The sequence below is a fragment of the Chiloscyllium plagiosum genome, unplaced genomic scaffold, assembly GCF_037043375.1.
Source record: "Chiloscyllium plagiosum isolate Xiang-an unplaced genomic scaffold, Cpla_swu_hap1 HiC_scaffold_6, whole genome shotgun sequence".
In the NCBI taxonomy this organism is placed as follows: Eukaryota; Metazoa; Chordata; class Chondrichthyes; order Orectolobiformes; family Hemiscylliidae; genus Chiloscyllium; species Chiloscyllium plagiosum.
The window spans coordinates 20264792-20285974 of NW_028270144.1; the positions used below are offsets into that span (position 1 = coordinate 20264792).

General features: G+C 40.1%; 1 protein-coding gene across 1 annotated transcript in view; it reads left to right on the forward strand.

Annotated features, from left to right (window-relative positions):
- Positions 1-15189, forward strand: part of LOC122550502 (solute carrier family 15 member 1-like) — a 61575-nt gene extending 46386 nt beyond the window's left edge. Inside the window, exons 17-23 of the mRNA XM_043691323.2 lie at positions 2237-2386; positions 5340-5386; positions 5588-5695; positions 7718-7814; positions 10480-10626; positions 13137-13244; positions 14321-15189. Coding sequence (XP_043547258.2) covers positions 2237-2386; positions 5340-5386; positions 5588-5695; positions 7718-7814; positions 10480-10626; positions 13137-13244; positions 14321-14524 — 861 coding nt within the window. The 3' untranslated portion in view covers positions 14525-15189. The remainder of the gene's footprint in view (positions 1-2236; positions 2387-5339; positions 5387-5587; positions 5696-7717; positions 7815-10479; positions 10627-13136; positions 13245-14320) is intronic.
- Positions 15190-21183: the final 5994 nt, after the last annotated feature.

Below are 21183 nucleotides of genomic sequence, written 5' to 3' on the forward strand. Positions count from 1 at the left end.
CTCGGTCTGTGTACCAGAGAACAGACCGCACAGCACAGAGTCTCACGTCATGGAGCTGCTCAGGATGAATCTCGATAAAAACCAATGCACCTTTCTCCACACTTCCTTTGCAAAGGCACATTTCAGAAGAAGATGCGTGACAGTCACTATGCCATTCCCCCTCACCCCCCCCCCCAACTCAACCACCCTCCTGCAGCCACTTCGAGGGCAGCGTGCATTGGACGTACATGAAGGATCTCACCAGCAGCCAAGCAATGCCTTGGTGCTTGTTGGAAAGTTCTGGTGCTGATGCATTCTGGCAAATGACTTTGACAGTCTGCTCAGGGAACAATCCAACAGGATTCACCCTCTCCTTTTCCCATCGGTTCTTGATGACGCTATGTGCTGACCACTTCCTGATGGATCTGTGGTCAAAGGACAGATGATATGGATTGGTCCAACCACTTGGAGCATTCCACAGCAGCAGACCAGTACTTTCCTTCGCAACACAGGGGACAGGTAGAACCTCAGTACACCGTGACACTTGGTGTTTGCGTAATAAGGGTCCATGCACAGCTTGATGCAGCCACGCACACAAAGGTGGCATTGGATACACTCTTCCCCACCTTATCCAGAGCTTTGTACATGGTGTCCCTGCGGACAAGGTCCAATTAAAACTTCCAGGTGAAATAGAAGATGGTTCGGGTGACTATAATGGCACAGATTTGGGGAATGGACCAGACCTGTGCCATTTACAACAACAGAGACAGTGCCTCACACCTGATGACCAGGTTTTTACCCACAGTAGAAAGGGAGCAGTGCTCCCAAAAGCCCAGTTGCTGCCTCACTTGGCAATACACTCTTTCCAAATGTTTGTGCATGTCCTGGCCACTCTGAATCATATTCCCAGCACTTTCAGGTAATCTGGCCTGACAGGGAAGGGGATAAAGGGTCAGTATCCTTGGAGGGCCAGGGAGCCTTTAGCACCATTAGTTTGTCTAATACTATTTCTCTAATGATGGTGATGATACTTACCTTATATCCTGTATATTTTTTAGTATTACTGGGGTTAGAAGTGTCTTCCACCATAATTCACTGGTACAGAATATTTGTTTAACTTCTCTGCCATCTCATTGTTCTCCATAATTGTCTCCCACATTCATTTTCTAAGGAGTCTATGGTGGTATTTTTGCATTATGGTTGGCCCTGCTGCCTCACAGAGCCAGGGACCCTCGTTCGATTCCATCCTTGAGTGACTGTCTGTGTGGAATTTGCATGTTTCTGCTAGGTAGTCCAGTTTCCTCCCAGTCCAAAGATATGCAGGTTAGGTGCATTGGCTGCACTTAAACATTGTCCTGTAATGTCCAGGGATGTGCAGTTTAGGTGGGTTAACCATAGCAAAAATTCTATGCTGGGTTACAGCGATGGAGCGGGTCTTGGTGGGATGCTCTGTGGAGGGTCAGTGCAGACTCGATGGGCCGAATGCCCTCTTCTGCAGTGTACGTCTTCTATAATTGTATGTGCACTTTGACTTCTCTCTTCCTTATATATTTAAGTGAGCTCTTATTATCAGATTTTCTATTCCTAAAGGTCTACTGTCAGAGTTTACTTTATCTGTCTTTAATATGATTTTTAGTTCTCCTTTACTGGATTTTTATTATCTTTTTCATCCTCCTTTATTGGATTCTGAATTTATCCCAGTCTTTAGGGCTATCGCTGAATTTTGCCTCCTTACATGCTTTTTCCTTTCAATGTTATGCTCTCCTCAATTTCCTTGGTTGGTTTTTCCTGCTTTTAGAATCCTTCTTCTTTACTGGGTTACATTTTTGCTGAAAGTCATGAATTACCTCCTTAAACAACTGTCACTGCTTGCTTACGGTTTTTCCTGCTAAGCTCTCTGCCTTTGGACTGGACAGCACGCCCTCAATATTGCACTCGAAAGTAGGGCTGGGTATCTGGCGTGAGCCTCGAACCTATTTGACACTTTGAGTCCAAGTGCTACCATGTGAACTGGGGATGGTGCTGTTAAGGAGACATGTGCCCTCTGGGCGATCCTTAAGGTGAATGAGTGCTGCAACTCCCGTTTTTCTCCGGTGTTAGACCATGAGGCTGGGAGGATTTGTCAAAGTAAACCCTAAAACCCAAGTCTATAGATACACAGATTCACAGACCATCTGATGTCGTTGAAATCGAAGCAGCCTCTTTTGAAATTCTTGCTTATTTTTGTCAATCTATTCATAAGCTTATTCTTTTACAGGCAACTGAGTATACTATTGTTACGACAGCTGATATAGAGAGTTTTGAAGTTTCCTATGGAGCCGTTAATGAAACCTTCCAACCTGAAATTCAGCATGGAACACGTCACACACTCCTAGTAACAAACTTCCCGTCCATCAAGGTGCTATTGGTTAGTATAAATCTGGATAAGGTGGGATAATATGCTTGCATCACTATATTTCCTAGCTTATTAAAGAAGTGCTGTACAAAAACTTGGTGTACATACTTCTTAAGTATTAATTTCTATTATAGTAATGAGAATGTGATCTAGATGGGGAAATGGAAGCCAGATTTTCTGATAACCAGATGATAGTTTCTGCAGGGTTGGTGAAAACTGTATATCAGGCCACTGCAGAATCGCCAGTGTAACAGACTCAGGGAAATTGATGGATCTACTGGGCAATATACCTGCATGTGAATCAATGTTGCCTGCAATTTTTCTGCTTGCTGTGTGTATCTCTGAAGTTTGTCTCTATATTCAGAAACCAAGTGTTGGCACTGACTAATGTACATGGATCTTCTTCGAGTGAACACTGCAGGATGTCCTCTGAAAGTATCCTTTTTAGTTGGAGAGCCAGGAGGTTTTGCTGCAGTTGGCCAAAAGACTAGTTAAAAAGAAGTTAGACAATTAAAAATGTGGTTTCGCTCCCAAGTGACTATTCAACTCACACCCTCAACTTTTTTAGATTAGATTACTTACAGTGTGGAAACAGGCCCTTCGGCCCAACAAGTCCACACCACCCCGCCGAAGCGCAACCCACCCATACCCCTACATTTACCCCTTACCTAACACTACGGGCAATTTAGCATGGCCAATTCACCTGACCTGCACATCTTTGGACTGTGGGAGGAAACCGGAGCACCCAGAGGAAACCCACGCAGACACGGGGAGAATGTGCAAACTCCACACAGTCAGTCGCCTGAGGCGGGAACTGAACCCGGGTCTCTGGCGCTGTGAGGCAGCAGTGCTAACCACTGTGCCACCGTGCCGCCCACAAATTCCCCAAACTTACCTCACAAATTCCCCAATTTCACCTCCTCCAAATGCCCAGCACCACCCAGCCCCTGACTTGACATCACTGCTCCAAACCATCTTCTCCACAGGACCTTACACACCACCTTCTCTGCCCAGGACCCGACACACCTCCTTTCTCTCTCCCACAGTCCCCACCTCCTCCCAGGACCCAGGACTTCCTCTCAGGACCTCTCACCTTCCCTCAAGACCTTCTCTCCCCCGGAACCTGACATGCCCCTCCCACCTCACTGTGTACCTGGCAGCCCCCAAACCCTCTGCCAGACCCAACCACATATCACACCCCGCTATCCCTGCTCCCCAACCGATGGGAGCTGACACACCCTACCTGACACCCTGAACACCTCCAACAGCCCAGATATTGCACCTCCGCTCCAGTTTAAAATCCCTTTCCAACCCGGACACCCAAAACAGAGCATCATTTTCCTATCTCAGTTTGTGCTCTGGCAATCTACCCCCTGCCCACTTGGCACCTTGACCTCACACTTAACTATACATATTTTCCCTTACACAGGAACTGTCAAACAGGCTGTGCTTTTTGCTGGACATTTGAATCACAGAATATAGCAGCGGCAGCTTGAAAACAGGGGGCATGGGTTGACTTTCCCAATGTATCCAGTGCACCAGGAACCTGTCAGCTTTAAAATGTGCTCTGCATTTCACAAGGGGTCCTGAATGGAATCTCTTGTCAAAAATGCTGGGATCTTTCTTAACGTAAAAACAGAGCAAAAGGCAACCCAAGATTGATTGCCATTTCTTGAAAAATCTAGCACAATATGCAAGGCAGGTTGCTATATTAGCTTTGGTAATTCAGTTTAAACCATTATCAGTACTAATGTAAAGTATAAAGTTAATACCCAATTCTTAATGAATGCAAATCTTTAAGGAAACTGTCCATAGTTTCCTGCAAGTTGGCAATTTCACTTAAAGAGACCACAGCATGTTTGATGTAGACTGTGCAAAATTCATTGCAATGAAGGCACATAATTGTTGTAAGTCAAAATTTCTTTTCTCTAATTTACTACTATGCTTCACTGGTGATTTTTTTATTGGTATGTCAGCATGGGAAAAACCTGTTTCCATTCGTAGCAATGGAGGTCTCTTGTGCTGAATGAATGCAACAAATAGATTATACAGTTATCTTGTAAATACCAAAAAGGATGTTTTAACTGTTGGATCACAATATATAACTGCTTTAAGGTTAATTACATTAATAAGAGGGAAGTCAGGCCAGATTAACAGATGAGTTACATCCTGGAAACATGAAACAGCCTGAAACACGATCATGTGATATTATACCATACATAAGAGTGCTATTTTGACATTTAATTCAAACTTAAATGGTATTTGTTGATAGATTGAGGTACATCACTGACTAAGGCATATATTGCCCATGATCTTATATCCTTTCCTGACAATACGAAACATTTAAAAAGTTCTTCGTTACTTTTATCATCAGACTCTGTTTTGAGATATGAAATATTCAGTGATTTTATTCACCTCCCAACCAAATGCCCCATCTGAGAATAAAAGCACAAATTTCTTAGGAGATAAGAGAGTAGTGCTTACTAGATATATTAACTGAGACTAGAAACTTGTCTTCAAATTAACCACAAGTACAAATCTTCATCCTGTTTCTCTGGATAAGAGCACAGTGGATCTTTGTTCACTAACTTGATCTGCTATCAAATTATTTTAGTAGGCTCTTCCAAACTGACTCTAGGTGAATAGTGTCAGGTTTTCCTTTTATTGGATTAATTTAAATACGTCAGGACTCATAAAAAAATGCCTCACCAGTCTGGCATAAATGAACAAAATCAGAAATTGCTGGAGAAACTCTGACAGGTCTGACAGCTCCTGTGGAGAGCAAGCACAGCTAACGTTTCAAGTTTTAGCGACCCTTCTGCTGAGCTTCTCCAGCAGTTTCAGAGTGGTTTTTCTTCTTCAGGTTTCCAGCATCCAGAGTCCTTCTTTTCATTTTGGAATAATGAACTGTTGACTGTATAACTACAATGGGTAATAAAGTTAATATAAACATCTTTATTGACAGCTTGATGATTATGAAGACAAACCAGAAGAAGGAAAAAATGCAATCAGGTAATTTATTTTCCATTACTGACCATCTTCTCACCTTGTATCCCGAGAAGCACTTTAAGACATTTCACTCTTATATACATAAATAAAAGATGTTGTTGTGCACATGTCTCTTTTATGCCTCTGATTGCAAGTCTTAACTCATCCTACTTTTGTAATATTTCTTTATTCTGATATATTTAACTAAATTTGGTTTCATTCCAGATTTGCAACAGCATTCTCAAATATTGAAAATATCACAATGAACGATAAAGATTTTGGATATTTGGATGAACTATCAGCAACAAACTACTCATTGTTTACTAAAGGACAGTAAGTGACTCTCTCAGTAACTTAAGTCTCCAGGTCTTAATGGGCACATTCTGATTTATTTTCACTGCCCGTCAAGTTTGAAGATCTAGAATCATTTTACTTAATAAGGAACAACCTAGGTAGTAACTATTAGATCATTTTGCTCTTTTGTTCTAATTAATTTTGTTACTTTAGACAGAGAAATACTTGGATTCTGTTGGAGCAACTGCAAAATTAGGATTTGAGTTTTACACCACTCATGTATGTACTCACAAATATCACACTACACCATCAAACATTCTACAAGCCTTTATTGAGCCCACAATCCACAATTTGAGTATATCATACTCCACATACTCAAACTCTAAAACCAATTCTCCCTTTGATCTGTACATTTCATGCACTTTACTTGTAAATCACAAAAACACAAGTGACATGAGATAAATGACATGGAGACAAGAGGATGCACTTAGCTCATCTGAATCCCTTCTAATCTGACTGTTACCAAGGATATATGGTATAATCAAGCACTTTCAATATTTTTATTGTTATAAACCCACTGACCAGGCAGATATCTCACAATCCATCAAGATATGGATGAATGACCCTTATAAAATGCCTTCAGTTCTCTCATCCTTGCAGTGGACCTGCTCCACAAATAATTCCTGTTCAACCGAAAGCTGTTTAAAATCACTGGGTGCTGATCCCATAAACAGCCCAGGGTAATGAGATGGACAGGTGGTGTTTACCTTCTCTCCCACCCCCTTCACATAAACTGCAACATCAGTGACCTTTGTAACATTAGCTACATCACTGACTTTGGGCTGATGAGAAGGGTTAGTCCAATTTAGTCAATGGGTCACATTCGGAAAATGTTGTAATGCTTTTGATACTCTATAAAAAAACACAGGCTTTGGAAAGAAATGGTGGATATTGCAGAATTTCAATTACAACAGTATTGCCTCTCATTACATCACAGGATAAGTAGTTTTTAAGTAATTTTGATTTGAATTACTCTTTAATTTTACCTCATCCTTGGTAATTTAAAAATAAAAGTAAGAGATTGAATAGGAGGTTGAGATGGAGGTCTATATTATTATTATTTCAAAACTTGGGTTCTATAAGCAAATGAGATCTTAGTTTTCAGTTTGTTGAAGGTGACTTGGTTTTTAATGGTCGGAAGCTCATTTTCTTAGCATGCCAAAAAATTCATGTGACTTAATTTATACGACTAGACAACCTACCTGGTGAGGTTTGAGCTGAAATATTTACTACGTTGAGTTTTTATGACTCAGTGAAAGAGAGGCCAGAGGAGAGAAATAGGTTCATGTTTCGAAAAGATCCCCACCAGCAGGTGAGTTGTTTAGCAGGTCAAAGCAGTTAGAAAAAGACATGATATTTCTACTTACAGTTCAGAAAGAAAAGTCAGTTAGTTTGCTTGTGTCTATACATGAACGCTTGTGACCCTGTCAGTTGAGTAAGAAATTAAAGAGTCAAGATGAGAATGATAATTCATTGGAGCTGAGTGTTTGTAAAGGAAATTGCTGGGACAATCTTTCATTTTGGCTACTTATAGGAAGATCATTTCAAATTGTGTATATGTTTATACATCAGATTCTTTATTGTTTCCTTTATGCAATAGATTTATATTATTTTCTTAAAAGTAGATTGGCAGCCTTTCATGAATATTTCCAGTGACTGACTGCCAAGGTAACCAAATTGCAAGCGTAAAACTTATGGTCTATCGAGACAGGTTTCAACTGGGATAACCATCAACTGGGATCATGTTAATGTAGAAGATAGAGAGTAAGGATAATGGAGATGTGCCTAGAATGTGTTCCCCCTTTAAGAACTGCTTCCCACTGGAAGTATGGGACCTCTGAATTAATCCTGTTGTTCCTAAAAATTGCAGTGAATTTAGTGGCTATTACAGGAGAGAGAAAAAGAGCAAAGTAGCAAGCGAGAATCAGAACAAATTGTGGTTCATGCAACCAGTCACTGTGGACTGTGAAATCTTCATGCTCAATTTTCTGTCTCACTTAGGAAACTAATCTCATTTATCATTGATGGAATAGAATATAAACAAAACTCAAAGGAATTTGGTTTTGGAAGCGCCTACACAATCATCATTAATGAAATAGTGAGTAGTTCATTCATGACAAATTGGTTCTCATGCATGTGGAATTTCAATTTTATTCATAAAACTGTTTCCCCAGAGAAAAGACGTCCTTTCTAGCCCTACATCCTCCTTCAGCCTGACAACTCCATCAGGTCTCTATTGCCCGCTGATTTTAATCATAGCTATTGATGGCTGTACCATCGATCATCAAAGTTATGGAATCCCCTTCCTAAATCCCTCTTCCCTTTCTTCCTTGAAAATACTCTGTTTAAAACCTACCTCTTTGTCCAGCTTTTAATCCTGTGTCCAGATAGCATGTGATGCGGCTTGGTGTTAAATTTTGTTTGATGGGTTTTGCTCCTATGATGCATCTTGGAACATTTAGTTACATTAAAAGTTATATATAGGTTTTAAATAGTCAAATATCTGGTTACATTAAAATGGTGTTCTGAAAAAATAATTGTTTTAAGCACAATGCTTTTAGATTAGTTTTTTTTTGCATTTTACTGAAATTTACCTCAATGCAGGTGAACTGACTACGCAACATTATTGTAACAATACAGTACACCACAAATAGAAATCACAACTTTTGAGGTATTGGCTTTGTTAGTGTGTTATTGAGAATACAGAATGCAGTGAAAAACAATTCACTTACAGATTATTGCTTATTTATTAAATAACTTCAGCAGAAAACTGGAAATAGATATCTTCATTGGCTAAAACAGAGGGAGAGAGAAAACGATTACTTTTAGATTAGATTCCCTACAATGTGGAAACAGGCCCTTCGGCCCATCCAGTCCACACTGACCTTCTGAAGAGAAATACACCCAGACCCATTTCCCTCCGACTAATGCACCTAACACTATGGGGCAATTTAACATGGTCAATTCACCTGACCTGCACATCTTTGGACTGTCTCCCTCTGTTTTAGCCAATGAAGATATCTATTTCCAGTTTTCAGCTGAAGTATGAGTAAAAACAAGTCAAATGCTTTATAGGAACTGGGGTTCAGACAATGCCTTTCTTCAGGATGGTTAAAACCCATTTTAGCCAATGAAACACAATGAGAAAATAGGGTTGTATCTTACAGTGACATGGACTATGGTGAGAAATCCGGTAAAGTCCTGGGAGGAGTCCAGTGAGGCCAATCTCAACATTGCGAGCAACTTGTATTTTTTTAAGAAGTTCTGGACATTGAGATGTGAATCTGACAAGACAGCAGCAAGTTGCCTATTAAGAGGTGTACCCTTGCCTATGAACTGGAAATCTACCCTCATTAATGTGCAGCATTCTATCCTACAACCATCCATGGGCAGCAAAACCTCACCAATTCCCGACATGGAAGTCAGAGCAGGTACCTGGGAACTCCAGTTCATTGCTTTTTCCAAAAGATCACCAAGTTGGACACTAGTCACCAATCGTTCAGGGCATGCCCCATGTACGCTGGCCAAATTCACCCAATGTCCACAGGTATTGGCATCTCATATACGTTAGCGTTTAAGACCCCTCATGGCTCATCTCTGATCCACTTACTCTCACACTCCAATGCTGTACCTTGGATGTAATGGCAATTATCTTTGTAATGCTGCAACAAGGACCCTCAGAGATCAGTGACACACTCCCAGCTCATGGACTGGACCAAGGTAATTCTCTGGACTGTTTGCTTGCTGTCATAATGCCCATTCATTGGAGGCTACCTGAACGTTCACAGTATCCCTGCTCTGAATCTTGACCCTCAGCCAGAGCTACCAGACTCACAGTACTGCTTGCTAGCCATGCCTTCTAGTGCAGACACAAAGCTAGGAAGCTTATTATGGTTGTCAGCAGTCTTTAGTCATGCTAAGGGAGATAGTCATCAATCAAGGGTTATCTCTGATAAGTGTTTTGAGGAAAGCATCATGGAATCGAGACAATATTTTGGGAGAGTACAGCAAGTAAAATCCCATACACATAATAGAAAGGAGCAAAAGATCATTGACTTCGAAAATTCACCTCCATCTATTCTGAGGATGGTACACGTGTCAAGAGGCTTAAACCACAAAGGCATGGACTGATTTTATAAACCCTTAAGTATAGAACATGCAATGGACAATGCAATTGAGATGTTTAGGATGATTAAAAGACTTGATAGCATTTAATAAAGAGAAATTATTTTCTCTGGTGAGGAAGACCAGAACAAGGATGCAGAACCCTACAGTTGGAGCTCAATTATTCAAGGGATCAACGCTTCAAAAACCAGTGGCTCAAACACCACTTTATTAAGAGCAAAAAACATCAACTTTGTCAATGACAGCTACATCCTACAAAGAAAGCTTTTAAAAAGTCAGAAAGCACTACCGAAAAAGGTGATGAAAATCTGGAATTTTCTTTATGACAAATTGAAGTTGGGGGTCAATTGAAATTTCAAAACTGAGATTGAGGAAAATTTTCACTAGGGCAGGATATTAAGGGTTATGAAGCCAGTGGTAAGGCAATGGTGGTAGGGCTAGATGGAATTAAGATACAGATCAGCTGTGGTCTTATTGGAAAAACAGTATGGCTTTCAGGGACTGAAATCCTCCTCTTCCTGTGTTCCTAAGATGCATCGTTACTGTGTCTGGCATTTCCTATTGCAACATGATAGTGACTTTCAAACTGCGTTGCATTTTTCACATTGATGATAGTGTCGTATGTTTTCTCTGTTAAGTTTGCCGCAGATAATTTTACATTAAATTACATTGAAGAAATCGAACCCAACAGTTTCCACATGGCATGGCAGATTCCCCAATACGTTCTCATCACAAGTGGTGAAGTGGTTTTCTCCGTCACTGGTCTAGCGTTCGCCTACTCACAGGTAGTTAACCATTTTTAATGGCAAAAAACTTTCAACATTGTGAATTTCCAGGAACTTGACAATTCAATCTGAAGCTTGTGCCATAATCGGAAAGAATAGAGTAAGACTAAAGATTTGCACCATTAATATGTGTTGCTTCCAAGAGACCTATCCATCTTTGGGATTTCCAACAAGAGCTGACCATTTGATAGTTTATCAAGCTTGACAGATCCTTAATATTGTGCTAAACAACACGAATTCCTGAACAGTTACCTTCCATAGATTTGGTATCAAGGGCAGTGCTGATTATGTTCGACATGTTCTATGTTTCTCCTGTTGTTAACCCAATAGTATACACTTTTTACAAAGGAGGTAATATACTTTAGGAAAATGTCAATAGTTAAATGGGTTGGACAACAAAATGTCAAGTTAACTGAAATGTGGAGTGAACATAGAGTACTGTCATGGTTAAAGTTATTGATCGAAGAATACAGAGACTTTCACTAATAATCCAAAAACTGGCATTCAAATTGCACCACGGCAGGTAGGAAATTTAAATTCAGCTAATTCAATCAATTGAGATGAAAAAGCTAGCAATAGTAAGTATGACCATGAAATTATTGGATTGACCTAAAACCACATTTAATTCATGAGTGATCTTCAGGGAAGGAGGTGAGCCATCCTTACATGATCTGGCTTAAGTGTGACTCTAGAATGCCTCATCGCCAGAACTTTCCAGCAAGCACCAAGATGTCATTTGGCTGGTGCTATGAAGGGCACTACCTGTGAGATCCTGCATGTATGCCCTGAGTCTCTGCGCCACCACATGCTGAGACAATCCTGCAGGCATGTGCCTTTGTAAAGAAGGTCTAGAGAGAGAGAGATGCAGTGGTTCTTGTCAAGGTTTGTCCCAAGCAGCTCCATGACACAGGACTCTGTGCTCTACAGGCTGTTCCCCAGAACACACAATGAGACCAACATCAATTACACCTGGAACACCATCAATTCAGTGAAAGACACTCTTTGGTCTGCACAAAACGTGTTGGTCTTCCAGAGCGAGGAACTGACCTCAACCAAGCGTTGCAGACTGGCACATTCCAAGGTCCAGGACTGTGCGCTGAGGGACACACCAAAACTTGGGGTAGCTGCTGCCAAAGTGCAGTGGAGAAAGACCACTGTATATGGTCTTTAAAGTTTAATGGGGGATTCATTCAATTATCAGATTCTCCCAGTACCTCAAATATTGGTAAATGTTGTCTTGGGTAAGTAAGAAATGCCTTGGGTTTGTTTGTTCTCTATATATGAGGACTATACAGAACTAAATTACTCTACTGCCTATGTATGTATAAAAAGGATTTTTATGAATAAAGAATATTTTTGAAATAAAGTAAAATGTGTGACTCTAGAACCACAATGATGCTGTTGAGTTTTAACTGCTACCTGAAGTGGCCTAGTACACCACTCAATTACATTCAAGAAGGTGGTTCAGCAACACCATCTCCTTGAGGCTAATTGGTGCTGGGCAATAAATGGCCTCATTGTATAAATAATTTTTTTAGAAACCTAGAATTTATAGTATACACACAAATTCTGGGCTAACTGGTCTGTTTTGGTGTTTAGATTAGATTAGATTACTGACAGTGTGGAAACAGGCCCTTCAGCCCAGCAAGTCCACACCGACCCACTGAACAGCAGCCCACCCAGACCCATTCCCCTACATTTACCCCTTCACCTAACACTATGGGCAATTTAGCATGGCCAATTCACCTAACTTGCAGATTTTTGGACTGTGAGAGGAAACCGGAGCATCCAGAGGAAACCCACGCAGACACAGGGAGAATGTGCAAACTCCACACAGACAGTTGCCTGAGGTGGGAATTGAACCCAGGTCTCTGGCGCTGTGAGGCAACAGTGCTAACCACTGTGCCACTGTGCCACCCATGAATCCTATGGTCCACACAAGCTTCTGTCTATCCTATTTTATCTCACTCCAACAAGAGAGAAAGAGGTGAAAGAATATATTGATGAGGTGAGTTTGATTAGAGAGTAGGAGGAGGCTCATGTGGATCTTAAGGCAAAAGTGAGGACTGCAGATGCTGGAAATCAGAGTCTAGAATAGAGTGGTTCTGGAAAAGCATAGTAGGTCAGGCAGCATCCGAGGAGCAGGAAAATCGACGTTTCAGGCAAAAGCCATTCATCAGGATTCCTGATGAAGGGCTTTTGCCCGAAACGTCGATTTTCCTGCTCCTCGGATGCTGCCTGACCTGCTGTGCTTTTCCAGCACCACTCTAGTCTAGACTCATGTGGATCTTAAGCACTGGCATTGACCAGTCTACTGTCCCAGTGCTGTAAATTCTAAATAGTTCTGCAGAAAATGTTGTAGTAATACTGTTGGTCATTACTGAACCAAAGTCATTTTACTCTCTCTATATCTTCCAGCATTTTTATTACCATTTTAGCAATCCCTGGAAGTTTTACCTCTTATCACAGACCAGAAATTTTTTGCTTAATTTCTTGTCATTGTTTTTTAGGCACCTGCCAATATGAAATCAGTACTCCAGGCTGGTTGGTTGTTGACTAATGCAATTGGTAACATTATTGTGTTAATAGTGGCAGAAGCTTCAACTATTCAGGAACAGGTATGTGAATAATGGGAAGAAAACAAATCTACACAGCCATGCTGTTTGCTGGATCACAATGTTAGATTCTTTGCAACATTAGACAAATACAATCCTACAATATCCCTTACCTGCTCTTCCTCCTCCTTCCACCTCTACCCTGTGATCTGAACTGAATATGAACCAACGATGTAAGAAGATTAAGATCAAAATGGAAACTCAGCAATTGCACAATATCCATTGTGAGGAATAGTGTCACTCCATTAAGATGTAGAAATGTAACATTGATGTGGTTATTGCATTTTCCTGAGTGTTGATGTTGGGCACCATTTGCATGTCAGTGTGGAAGGTGTTTGGTTCAATATCTAACAATACTGCTGTATCTTTTTGAGAATGGGTGATATTGATAATATTGAAGAATACCATATGAATACCATTACACTTCAAGGACAATGCTCCCATTCTCTGCAAAAAATAGAGCTATGTTCAAGCCTTGTGTTTTTTTTTAATTCCAAAGAGCTTGGCAAGTCTATATAATAACCAAATGATTTCTCTATGGAAATGTCAATCAGAGTCAGCTTGCCAACCAATCAGCATTCTATTCTCAGGCAGTATAAATTGTTATGATCATTTTGAAGGTTGGCATTCTTGAGTTTGTTCTGATGTGTGCAAGAGGAAAAGAGTCAGCAACTTATCTAGCTTTCCAAAGAAATTCCAGAGTTCGAGATCATTGCCAGTAGCTTTGGTGACACACTGAAAATAATGTTGTCTGCTGTGAATTTGGTGTTAATGTGAAGTTCAGTTTGTTTCATAATTTTGGATGTAACTGCAGCATAATGTGAAAGGAAGCTGATGTCACAAAAGGTCATCAATGATCCACTGAGTAAATAGACTGCAGTTTCTCTTTGTGTTTTGTGTCACATGAATCTGTTTCTGAGTTGACATAAAACTATGTGTGACCATGCAACAATCTGCAGGGTAACATGTAGTGAAATTAACAGGCCACACAAAGCAAAAAAAAGAGTTGAGAAGGAATGTTAGTCAAAAAATGGATTCATTGCATTGCTAATCACAATTGTCGTTTCTTTCTTGCACAGTGGGCTGAGTATATCTTATTTGCCGCATTATTGGTTGCAGTCTGCATAGTGTTCGCTATCATGGCCTATTTCTACACTTATGTGGATCCAGCTCAAGTAGAGATGGAAATTGAAGAAGAAATAGCAAGGAAGAAAGCTGAGGCTCTAGAGAAAATGTCTTACTCTGAGAATGGAACGATTTATGTGGTTCAATCAAACCTCTGAAACGTAGCAAACAGAACACATTGTAAAGTTTAACCAGACATAGCTTCAGTGCAAATGGACCTTATGGACTGAGAACAACTGACCTTCTGTCAGCCTGTCTCTGCAAGAGATGTAAATAATGTGACAACATGCCCTGATTTCCTGGTAATTATGTTAGAATTCTCACGATGAGCACTTTTTTCAATACCCTTTCAAATAGTGTTTCAGTGTTATTTCTAACAGCTGAAAACAAATAGTGGACTGAAATGCCCATTGCAATTCTCCATATTCTTTCACGTTTCTCCATGACTGATATGCTGTAATTCTGAACCTCAAATGCTGACCATTTTATTTGACAGACATGCACAATTCTAATCTTTTAAACCAAGATATTGTAATACCTGAGAAAATATTTGCTCATTCTGAATATTTTTGCACAAACTTTAAATGTCAAAAATTCGAGGCTAGCTGATCAACAATTTCCAAAAGTATTTTAATATGTCCTTACTTTTGTTCTTTTTAAACTGAATACCACCCATTGAAACAAAGTTTGCCTAAATAAATAGCAGTTCAGAAGTGATTCTGTCAGAGTTCTCGGAGAAGAAAGAATGGGAGGAATATATTTTAAAGAGTCACGAATATTGAAAGAAAGCATAAAAATAAAAGATGACATGTACATAAACAAACTGCAAGTCTGGCTCCTTTTTTCTTTGTAAGTTGTTTTCTTTAAATTGTATATATTTATCATATTTTGTGGGAAAATTGATTCTTAAGCTTTCTTATACATTGACCGTATAGTCACTTCAACCTAACTTAAAAAATATATATTATTGGGCTTTGGGCATTACCACACGCATTATTGCACATTTTTATCTTTCTGGAGAAGATGGTGGTGAGCTGCCTTCTTGAACCACCACAGCTCTTGAGGAGTAGATAGTTTATTAGGAGAGAAATTCCAGGATTTTGACTCATGGAGGAGCAGCCAATCTGTTTCCAAGTCAGGATCATTTGTGATTTGGAAGGGAATGTGGAGGTGGCAGTGTTCTCACATATCTGCTGCTCTTGACAACCCAGATAGCGGTGGGCATGGATCTAGAAGGTGCAAAACACCTTACACCATTTTTTTAATAAATATTTTTATTGAAAATTTAACATTTTTTTCAAGCTTACAAATAAAAAAAAACCCCAAGTATAAACATTGATATACAATTAAATCTTAAATAAATAATAACCAAAATTTAACAAAAGAAAAATACCGAGAGAAAAAAAAACAAAACTCAACTACTAATTTAACCTACAACTAACCAGAGTGTATAATTAAGTCTCTTACATTATTCAAATAAGAGGAAAAAAAACAACCGTTGGATAACACAGAAATTGGGTAGTGAGATACATGCTCGGAATGTATTAACATCAAATCGTAACAAAACCCGTATTCGTGCGGGATTCCTCTCCCAAGGGGCCCCGGACCAGCCAGGTTCGTAATCTCAATTAAATAAAAGCCCTTGTTAGGATGGCCAAGATATCTGTATTTATATAATTCAAGAAGGGCTTCCATATTTTATGGAATAATGCGATCTTTTGGTGCACCATATTTGTAAGGAAGTCAAGGGGAATACATTCCATGTTAATCTGTGCCAATTCGAAAATCCAGGGGGGGCCCTCAGCCACCCAGTTTACCAAATTATTTTTCCTTGCACAGAAAGAGAGAATAGAAAATAATCTTTTCCCGTGCATATCCGGGGAGGGTAAGTTCGAAAAGCCCAAAAGGAGAGATACAGGGTCCACTCTAATTTCGGTTCCTAAGATTTCTGTCAGAGCACTTGCTACTTTAGTCCAATATCTACGGATCTTATGACAGGTCCATAGGCAATGTACAAGAGTGCCCACCTCTATTTTACATTTGGGACACATTGGAGATGCTCTTGCCTTAAATTTTGCCAATCGGTCCGGTGCTATATGGGCCCTATGAAGTATCTTCAGCTGAATGGCCTGAGTTCTATTGCAGATGGAGATTCTTCTGGCGTTTTCCCAAATGTCATTCCATGTTTCTATAGAGATTTCCAGTCCCAAATCCTGATCCCATGTTTTAAGCAGATTGTCCATATCTTCCGATACTTCATCATGTAATAAATGATAAATAGCACTGACGGAAGATACCCCCATTAGCCATAGCACTCTACGTTCTCTATCTGATATATAAAGACTATCTAATAACGTATTCTTCTTCTGTATGTAGTCTCGAATTTGGAAGAATCGAAAGAGGTCTCCATTAGGTAATCCAAATTTCTGATGCAGCTGTTAAAAAGACATTAGGACCCCTTCTTTAAACAGATCCCCAAAACAGGAGATACCCTGGATCTCCAGAGTTTGAAAGTGGCATCTGTAAGCCCCGGTTGAAATCCCCATGCTTCCACTATCGGAGCATAGGGGTATGTTTTATATGAGTTTTGCCGCATTATATTCCAAGATTTAATTGTGTTTAGTATTATAGGGTGTTTACAGTGGTCCGTAATGATTTTCCTCTTGTCTGAAAATAAAAGGTTAATAAGTGGCATTTTACTTGAGAAGCCTCGATGTCCAGCCAGATTGATTGTGGATCAGACAAGACCCAATCAGCTATGTAACTTAAGAGGGAACTTAACTGATATTTCCTAAAATCTGGGAAATCCAATCTTCCCCCTTGCTTGTGGAAGCTGTAGCTTCTTCAGCTTAATGTGGGGACGTCTATGATTCCAGATAAAGGAACCCAACCAGCCATATAATTTACATAGTGCCAGCCTCGGCAGCATCACTGGAAGCATTCTCATAGGGTATAGGAGATGGGGCAGGACATTCATTTTAATTAGTGCTATTCTACCCAGCCAGGAAATTGGAAGGTCTCCCCATCGCTGGAGGTCCTGCCTTATCCTCTCCAGTAAATGCACAAAGTTAGCCTTGTACAACTGACCAAATACTGGGGTAACAAAAATGCCTAAATATAAGAAACCCTCCAGGGACCACCGAAAGGGAAAGTGGGATCCGTCCAATAAGTGGGATATACTAGCAAGGTCACCCGTTGGCATAGCCTCCGATTTTGAGAAATTAATTTTGTAGCTTGAAAATACACTAAATGTATTAATAATTTGGATTAAGCAAGGCACGGACATCAAAGGATTACTGAGAAATAGAAGAACATCATCTGCATAAAGGCTAATTTTATGTTTACCTGTACCATTCCTCGGGGCTGTTATATTAGGGTCAGCCCTTATAGCTTCTGCTAGTGGCTCAATTATTAGCGTAAATAACAATGGCGAAAGGGGATATCCCTGACAGCAGCTCCTATCCACACTGAAACTAACACCTTACACCATTAACTTGGTCAATGGTTTCTTGGTTACTTCTTGCCTATTTCCTTTACTCCCTCCACCAAACAATAAGGCTTCCAATTGTTTCTTCATACGAACAACCTGGTAACTTGATGAATGGCAGTGGTCAGTACAGGCACTGCTGAAACGACAGGACAACAATTTCTTGGCCTAAGTGAAAGTGCAAAGCAATGTTTGGTAGGAATGCTGGAAGATACTTCAAAACCAGTCAGCACACTGCATTCAAGTGCAACTGACTTACAGTGAAATGAAAGCAAATACTGTATATGTTGGACAGTCTGAAATAAAAACACCGTTAGAAAAACTCAGCAAGTCTGGCAGCATCTGTGCAGAGAGAAAGAGAGTTAGCATTACGTTTCCAAAATGACTTTTCCTTCGAATTCTACAGATGCTGCCAGAATTGCTGGAAAATCCATTTTGGATACAGAATGTTGACTGTTTCCCAAGGAAAAGTAATTTCAGAAACAGAATGCTAAGTCATCTTTACTGCACAGATGCAACCAGACTTGCTAAGGTTTTTAAGCACTTTCTGTTTTATAAACTACAGTAAGGGTTTGTAGATCACTAATTGTAGATGCTAAATCAAAAACTTATGAGCAATATCTTTTAATATATTTAATAGGTTCAGAAATTTTGAATGGCAGATGTATTCATTTGCAGAGAATTGAGTTAAAGTCACAATTGAAAACCAGTGAAGTTTAAATGATTTTGTTTATAAAACCTGCCAAGGAAAAATGAAACAAATCACCTTCACAGATGGAGGATTAAAAAGTCAAACAAATGGTAAAAGTGTGACCAAAGATTAAGTAAGTACCCCTGAGGTGGGGATAGCTGACTTTATAAAGGACTGGAGAGAGATAGAGCGAGACTTTTCAGAAGATATAAATTGACCTGCCTTGTTGCCTGAAAATTTGGCAGGAAACACAGTCCGGCAGATCTCATTGATCACACGATCACTTGATTATCCGAGGGACCACAATTGGCTGGAGACAGGACTTCTACCCCTCAACTGGGTGGAAGCCTCACCTCAGGGAGTTGCCAACCCTATTGGCTGCCAGCTCTGTAGCCACTGCAGCACCACTGGCAGCAGTGACCAGCACTGGGACTATAAGCAGTTCCCAGATCCTAAACCTTGGTGCAAGGACAAGGACAGTGTGGATCCTCTCACAACAGGGTTGGGAGACAAAGCCTGGAAAGGGTGAGGAGAGGGTTCAAGGACTTTGATGGAGAGACCAGAAGGAGAGAGCTTGGTAGGGGTTGGATGCTGAGTATGGTGATCTAACATTTTTCACCATGCCAGCTTCAGAATTGATGCCTAGCAGGAAGCCCAAGAGCCTCGAATGGAACAGGGTGTGGGGACGGGGCTGCTGGCCAGCCCAGACCAAGCCCCAACGCAACACGACATAAAATTACAGACTCATCAGGAAAGTTTATCCAGCGTGTGTTTTATGAGCTCAATTAGCAAACAAAATAGTACTCACTCAAATATTTATCTGTCAATAAAGCAGAGTTTATTCAAGGTCTTTCACTTTTCAATAACTAGGCTGTTAAGTAGAAAGTTTATTGGTTCAGTCAAAACACTTAACCTCAAATATAGAAATGGATTAGCCTTGATCAATGATTAATCTTGTTCTTGCTCTATGGCAAGAAGCCTAAGAACCCAAGATTTGCATTCAACTCTCACTCATTTTCCCATGTCACATGAAGAGTCTACTTGTGGTCAGTGTAGATTACCCTAAATGGGGAGGTGTCTCAAAAATCTGAACAACAGTTAATGCGAGCCATCTCATGCTGCTACTTTGTACTAAACACAATTTGATTTTCTCATGATGCTGTCATCAAGCCAGAAAGAAACTTTGCCTTCCACACAAATGTGTTATGTGAGTTTAAGTGCTCATGTGATGCGAAGTATGTTATGCTTCAAGAAGGATCAGGAAGCTGAAGTGTTCAACAGAAGCAGAAGCTTTATCAAGAGTAGATTCATGTCGTGAGCTGCTACCGCATTGCTTGTCCATTAGGATATCAACCTGCCCATTAATGATAATTGTAATTGGGTTTCAAACATCAAAAATTGCTTTCAATTTCTTAAATACCATTGGACATGCAGCAAATCTGTGATATGTTAAAAATGTTGTGTTTCAATACTGTTTATAAAACCTTACATGCTGTCAAATGAATATATATTCCTCTGTCCATAGGTACAGTAGGAAATATCTGTGTAACTTGTCACGCTGTAATTCCACTCTCCAGCCAGTGATGGCATTGTAGCTCATCAGCCACCTGTGAAACTCCAATTGACCCTACTTCTCTGAACCCATAATGTGGTGATATTTCAAACATAAAGTAACAATAGAAAATCAAGATTGTGTCTAAAATATGGATGAAAGCATTTCATTAAATTCATGTTTTAAATACATGGCCAAAGATTTATGTTTCCCCGAATGCAAAGTCTGCTTCATAAATAATACATTCTCCTTACCTGTCTATGCAGTGACGCAGGAGATTGACTCTTAATCTACATTAATGAGTTTCTATTGTCCTATAAATCTGTTATTTCATATCTATTGTAAGACTTGACAAATTGCTGACAGGTCATTGCTTGAATAAGTTAGAACACATTTACTGGTTGTGAGATAATGCTGTGCATAAATTGGTAGCAATAAGAGTATTATAAAAATAATTAGAAGGAGTTATAAAGTACTTTGGGAAATCAAACAAAACTTACCTTTCTTAAAGAAATGTTGACTCTGCTTGATTATATTATAATTTTCTTAATGTCCTGCTGCTGCATCCTTTATTAGTGGATTCCAGCATGGGTGGCACGGTGGCACAGTGGTTAGCACTGCTGCCTCACAGCGCCAGAGACCCGGGTTCAATTCCCGCCTCAGGCAACTGTCTGTGTGGAGTTTGCACATTCTCCCCGTGTCAGCGTGGGTTTCCTCTGGGTGCTCTGGTTTCCTCCCACAATCCAAAAATGTGCAGGTTAGGTGAATTGGCCATGCTAAATTGCCCGTAGTGTTAGGTGAAGAGGTAAATGTAGGGATCTGGTTGGGTTACGCTTCGGCGGGTCGGTGTGGAGTTGTTGGGCCGAAGGGCCTATTTCCACACTGTAAATAAAAACCAAGGGGGGATCCAAGATGGCGGCCCAACAAGTATGAGTCTATAGTGCTCCTCCCAAGACTTGGGCAAAGTGGGCCACCCACCCCCACCACACTCATCAAATCATTTAAAATAGCTGTTTAATTTAATTAGTTGCTTAGTATTAAATTTAAACAATCTAATCTTCAGTAAAAATGACTAAAGGGAAGGGAG